This window comes from Lygodium microphyllum, chromosome 4, assembly GCF_053477565.2.
Source record: "Lygodium microphyllum isolate KBCC chromosome 4, Lygodium_microphyllum_v1.1.10, whole genome shotgun sequence".
NCBI classification, from domain to species: domain Eukaryota; kingdom Viridiplantae; phylum Streptophyta; class Polypodiopsida; order Schizaeales; family Lygodiaceae; genus Lygodium; species Lygodium microphyllum.
In genome coordinates this window covers 29,894,997-29,901,712 of record NC_141138.1, presented here as the reverse complement: position 1 = coordinate 29,901,712, position 6,716 = coordinate 29,894,997, and the positions used below count along the sequence as shown (strand labels likewise).

Sequence of the window (6,716 nt, the reverse complement as noted above, 5' to 3'; positions counted from 1 at the left end):
TAGAAAGAATAAAGTGAGGGAATGAAGAATTGATTATAGGAGGTTGCACTTTGGAAGGAGATGGAGGACGTGATGATGGGGGTAAGGGGAGGTGAGGCAAACATAAGAGAAGTTGTCTTTGAGAGAACATGGTGGAAGGTAGAGGAGCCAAGGCTCTTGAGACAGAAGGAGAGTTGGAGCTTGGAGTAGGAGAAGGAGAAGGCGAGGCATGGGGATTGGTTGTTCTCTTGCCCCTTATTTTCAGGGCAGAACCTTGACATGTTAGCATTGAATGAACATTAGGTAAAGAGGTCAATAAGTTGATCCCCCTTAATAAAATAAAAAAGCACTTGGCCCTAATTTAGTGATAATTTTGCAATAAGATGCATGTTCTTTTAGCCACTTAAATTTACATTTCAAAATTTTATGTATTACACATAAGTTTAATGCGAGTGAAACAATGGAGGCCATGTAAAATTTTGAATATATTAGGTTTGTAAAACCTTAGAAAGAGTGGATCCTTGAGTGTCAAGTTATTGGTCCCCCCCATTGGTTGATATATCAGAGTACCTTAAATTTCCAAATTTATATATATTTAATGTATAAAGTTTCACAGGCAGAGGACCTTGGGTGTATGTAACTCATGTGGACAGGAAAGAAGGATGTAAGGGAAGAGCCTCTCAGTTGCCCCTGTACTTCAGAGGGAGAGGAGGTAGGCGACGAGGGGGGTGCGCACGGAGTAGCGGGGCTGTGCGGGGCAGACCCAGGAGAGGGCGCCCGAGAGCATGAGGGAGGAGCCGCCGAGGCCAGGGGCGCGGAGGCTGACGCGGAATGAGAGCTGCTGCCGCGGGTAGGAGAAGGCCAGGCGAGAGGGAGACACCCGCACCTCCATCAGGCCCTCCTGCACCCCCTCCATCACCGCCTCGTACGTGCAGTTCGTGACTCCAGCCCCCCCCACGTTCGTCAGCGTCCTCTCCGTCGTGTACCACTCCCCTTTCAGGTCGATCGGATACGCCGCTGTGATCGCCGGATAATTCAGACTGTACAGCTCTGCCGGGTCGTCTGGGCACTCCGTCGTCGCATCCCCTGTCAGTGCCCTCACTGTCGTCGTATTCAGACCGTGGCTGCACAGGAACAGTACGTAGTCCCCGTAGCTCGCGTCGTACACCAGGCCGGGGTCTCCTGCCCTCGCCGGATTCAGATTCCCGGCTCCATAGCCGAACTCCCTGTCTTTGTTCAGCGGGTTGCTTGGATCCATTGGAGTTGCTGGAAATGCGAAATTCAGGAGGTGATTTTTATCAGTCTCTGTGACGGAAAAGTTGTTTAAGAAAGAGTTTGATGCTTGCTATCCTCCAAGTTTCACCTTCTCTTGTATCAATTGTCTCCATTTGCAGCATTTATGTGACACATTTCATGATAATGACAAGTAATTGAAGTTAAACACATTTCATGATAAAGGGTAGTGATCCAGTAGTAAGATTCACCTTCTCTACTACCAATTGTTTTATGCTTCTGAACTTATTCCATCTCTTTACTTTCTTTGGACAATTCAATTTTTGAGAAGAAGAAGAACTAAAAAAGTCCATTGGTTTGGTTCCGTGTAGAAGGTCCTCTCCAATTTTAATTCAAGCACAGTTATGCCATTGTTGTGTAGCTAATCAAAATCTTTTTCGGGGGGGGGGGGGGGGGGGGGGCGTTATATCATTTCAAAAAGACCTTTGGATATCCTTGACTAGCAGATTTCTTTACAATGATCCGTCAGTGTTGCCTGTGGGCTGTTTTGATGATAGATTGATTGGTACAGTGTCACTGTAATAGAACGATATACGGCAGTCTGTGATTTTTGGTTTTGGTTTATTTGTGATAAACACTTTTCTGATCTCAGTTCCTGGTTTTTAAGTTGGGCTGTGAGTTTCCGTATTTCATCTTCCTCATCATCCATTGAAGGGATTTTATCTTTGAACAGCTTTTGAATACACAGAGTCCTTCCGCAGGCAGTTGCAGATTATTATTGTAAATTTTCCCCTTATTAGCATTGCAAATATCATGCTTATGTTGGGTGTATTACATTCTTTCATATATCTTCAAGGGGTATGGCAGAAATTTGGCCTCAATCTAAATGGGGAATGGTGAAGAATCATCACCTGTCGTCATGAGTGCCGATTTGATTGCTGCAGGGCTCCAATCTGGATGGAGGGATTTCACATAGGCTGCAGCTCCTGTTACATGGGGAGTGGCCATGGAGGTTCCTGAGATGATGTTGAAAAGAGGATATCTTGTGTCATAGTCATTCTGTGCTGTTACGGAGTCATTCATTGACCAGGCTGCAAGGATGTCTATGCCAGGTGCAGCCAGATCTGGCTGCACTTGCAAAAGATTCAGGTTACTCCTGTGATCTTTGACTGTGGATTGCATGTGCTGTGTTTAGAAAATGCCCTTTTTATACCAGCTACCAAGGTTTAGTCATGCAAACAAAGTCAACGGTTGGGTCTAGATCTTTTCTTAAAACTCTTGACCCTACAATAACGTAGAAGTCCGTTCCATTCTGTCAAACTAGGATTGCCAGCTGTCTAGCTGTATGTGGTACATTTGGTTGGTAAGGTATCATCTTTAAAGTGAACATCAGCTAAATGGAGCAACTCAAAGAACGTTGATTATTAATGCAAACTAAGAAGTGACAGAAGAATAGCAGTTAACATGAGAGACTAACCTTCATTATGGCTCTTGAATTGTAGTTTGGACCTCGAGATGAGAAGTAAGCCAAGAAGGGGGCTGGCTCATGCATGGATACATCACAAGGCAAAATTTTGGCAACTGGGTCCCTGGATAATGTAGAAAACAGGATCTCAAATACAAGCCAAGCACACTTGAACGTATCAGAATGAGGATTTTATTCAATGCTGGTTTTGTGACAGAGCTGAAAACTACTTAATATTCTAGAGCTGGTTCTCTATCGCACAACATCCTGATGTGTTGTGTATACATAGAAATTATCTTACTTGGTGGTGTTGATGTATTCAAGGACTTTCTGAGAGTCAGAGTCACCTATGACACTTGCAGGCAGAACAAAAGAAAACCCCACTGTTTGGGCACCTTCTGCTGAGAAGATTAAGCCTGCCCCCTCAGCTTCTAATACATTTACATCGACGTAACCTGGGCCCCCTGCTTCACAATACACAATCTTGCCTTTCACCTTCTTCACATCCAAAGATCCTGAGACACAATAACTGCTGCAGACAAGTCAAAGTAAGAACCTGAAGGCCTGAAGCGGTCACACAAGTGAAGCTGTATGTTACTCCATGCATATTTCATACACAAGTGAATCTGCGTGTAACCTCATTCATATAAATTGGGCACAGGCGCTGCATTTGCATCCTGCTTATCCTATGCAAATGCTTGAGTAAAACAAAAACATTCACAAAACACACTTAACCTGCAAATATGGATTGTGTTTCACCTGATAGAGAGTGAAAGGACACAAGAAAGTTCAAACTTACTTCAGGTCATCTTTGGAATTTGCAAAGAGGCCCTGAGATCCTGTTATTAATGGGTACCAACTGGTGTTCATTATGAATGTATTGACACCAGTGCCCTGCATGGGATCATCGAAGCTTGAGATATGCAAAAACATAGTGCATCTAGAAGCCTGGTACATGCACTTAGATGTTGCTAATAAGAATGGAAATTCCTGTAGTCTTTCTTTGGGGAACAGATAATACAAGTATGGGGTCAATCAGTTACCTTTATTGTGACATTGTTGCCAAGAAGAATTGGTGAGTAAAATTGCCTGTCTATGCTACTAGCAGCAACAGTAATCACCCATGGTGCTGTATTGGATACTGGGAACAATGGGGCAGAATTACCTGCTGCACATGATGCAAGAATGCCCTTCTCCATAGCATGGAAGCATCCGATTGCCATAGCATCATCTATATAATCAACAGGCCATGAAGCACCTAAAGACAGGGATAGTAAGTCTACCCCATCATAGACTGCCTCATCTATTGCTGACAGGATATCTGCCTCATTACAGCCACCAGACCAACAAACCTTGTATACTGCTATCCTGGCTGCAGGAACCGCCCCTCGTGCTGTACCATTGGCCAAGCCATACAGGCTTACATGCTCTGTGGCCGAGCCTGCAGCTGTAGAGGCAGTATGGCTCCCATGACCCCCTTTGTCCCTGGGTGATACGAAGTCAATGCTTCTATTGAGTGGCCCACTACTGGCTTCATAGCCTTTGGCAAAGTATTTTGCTCCTATGATTTTCCTGGCATGAAAGTGAGGTTGCATTGAGTAGAGCAGGGAGCTATTCCCTTAGCATGGGATATTTAAAAAAGGAACTTCATCTCTGTTTGATTTGTGCATACAAGTTCTACATGCACCTGATTGCATATTTCTGCATCAATGCAAGCAGTTCTAGCATCACAAGCACGTGGAGTCTACCTGTTGCAGTTGTGAGCAGTGAATTGATCCCCAGATGTGCATTCTCCTTTCCACCTGGATGGAACAGGTCCAATGCCAGTGTCATTGAACATAGGATTTTCCGGCCAGATTCCTGTTAAATGTTGGGTGACTATAAGCCCAGGTTGGAGTTTTACAAGACGACCTTGTTTATTGTTCTCCTTAAAATGATTACTCTGTCTATCTCAGAGATGCTCGCAATGCTTTAAGAAACAGTCTGACCAATATAAAGCACGTTCATAATTGACAGGTCTTTCAAAAAGCAGATTTGATGATTGGACTGTCCTTCAGGCCACAGAGATACATGACACATTACTCCGTCTATCTTAGAGATACTTGCAATGCTTTAAGAAACAGTCTGACCAATATAAAGCACGTTCATAATTGTCAGGTCTTTCAAAAGTAGATTAGATGATTGGACTGTCCCTAAGGTCACGCAGATACATGACATACATTGGCCACACAGACCATCGGATGTGTCAACCTGCTACTTAGGTTAGTGCAATGTGAGGGACTTGTTAGTCCTCCTTGAAGTCTAGCAAGTAAAGTTGGCCTCGTGTGGGACCTTCTTGAGCTTTCATTCCCTTTATAAAGCCAAGATACTGTACTTCCTAGATTTGAAGGAAGTCTTGCAAGTGCCCATGTGGCACTGCTCTAGACTGTTTGCACATAAAAAAGGTAGCTTGGGTAATTGGTAGCTCCTCTCCTATTACCAACCTATTACCAACCGGTACCTGTATCGATAACGCCAACGATAATATCACTTTCAACAGCTGGATTTCTTGGACTGGAGGATGTTAAGCCAATATAATCCCAGGACCTTGTGGTAAGTGGTTGCAATTGCCGGCTTGGAAACACAGAAATCACTGTGTCTTTCTCTGGATGTCAGAAAAATCAGTTAGCAAATTTTCGTTTAGATTAGAACCCTACTGAAAGTTTTGAGGGGTAGCACCTTTGAGAGCTTTGGCCTCCCTTTGTGAAAGCTTTGCAGCAAAACCATTGAAGCTTTTTGTGTAGCTGACTACATGAGCCTCTTGGGCTGCTGCTTTGCTGAAAGATGTATGTGAAGAAACGTGAGAAAAGCCTAATTACTATGTTTAAACCAGTGTTTGAGGTGTTATTGAAGCTCAGACTGTTGATTTTGAGGTAGCGTCACTTAATACTGTTGATTTTGAGGTAGCGTCACTTATGATTCATCCATTCATAGAAAGCTTCTTTAATATGCCAGAGGACGTTCTCAGAGATCACACAAATGTTACCTTCTGTGGACAGTGGAGAGGAGCTCTATATGTGACTCGGCAACGCTACTGAGTGTCGAGGTTTGCGGCAAAGCTCCTAAATATACAATATGAAGCTGCTGAACATAAAGCTCTTCAGTAATTGAACGTATTGTGAGCAGTACTAATGCTTGAGGAGCAAGAGGCTGAAAAAATGGCTGACTATCGTTATGATCATCGTTGATTGTACTTTATGTTCAGAGGTTGTATGTTACGTTTAATGATCAATGGCTGTACTACTTGAATTGTCATGATCAGTACTCGGAAGTGCAGAAATCTCAAACTTGGTTTGATTATTAATATGATCATTAAAATTCTGCTATGATGTCCTCTACCTTCTTTTGAAAGTTCGTGTCAGGAGACAATAAACTCCCCCAACTGCCAGTAAGCATAGTGAGGCCAAAGAACACGAGAAGGGAGAAGATGAGGGCGGCCATGCCGGGAGGTGACATTGATGCAAAAGAAAACACGAGGGTGAGTCAAGCGGTGGGGGGGGGGGGGGGTGGGCAAGGGGGAGCGAATGCTTATTTAAAAGGGGGGAGCTGTCGACATGACCGAGGCCATAGTTTGTTGCGGCACAAGGGCCGGCTGCTGCAGAGGAGCTCTTGTGAGAACCCCCCAAAAACACAAACACCCACAAGCCTCCAAAGACACATTCGGTAAAACCCATGTCCCCGCCACTGTGAAATCCTAGAGGATCAAAAGGCGAGGCATGGCGCAGCCGGCCTGCACTGACACAGATACATATCTACATATAAACATATATGTCACTGACGCTCTTGCATGCTCGCAGTAGCCTTCTACATTTTGATGCGCTACATAGCGGACATACAGTATGAGGGTGGTGCCTTTCCCGGTTCCTACTCGCACAACAAAGCAGAAACAAAAGCGTTAAATTCTCTTGAAACGCCCCCAGAATTTCAACCCTTCACTTGCCATTTCTAGAGCTACCACTTGTTGGTTACTCTTGCTCCGACTTTTTGTGCGAACCTTGAA

General features: G+C 44.2%; 1 protein-coding gene across 1 annotated transcript; it reads right to left on the bottom strand.

Annotated features, from left to right (window-relative positions):
- Window positions 1-601: 601 nt before the first annotated feature.
- On the bottom strand, window positions 602-6,157 carry LOC148036909 (subtilisin-like protease SBT4.14). Its single transcript, XM_087677048.1, has 11 exons — window positions 6,056-6,157; window positions 5,703-5,866; window positions 5,396-5,493; window positions 5,178-5,321; window positions 4,426-4,537; window positions 3,721-4,249; window positions 3,477-3,571; window positions 2,979-3,206; window positions 2,690-2,801; window positions 2,124-2,340; window positions 602-1,245 (listed from the first exon to the last, which is right to left on the bottom strand). The coding sequence occupies exons 1-11, from the start codon at window positions 6,155-6,157 to the stop codon at window positions 677-679; spliced, it is 2,370 nt and encodes a 789-aa protein (XP_087533174.1). The 3' UTR covers window positions 602-676.
- Between the last annotated feature and the right edge of the window lie 559 nt (window positions 6,158-6,716).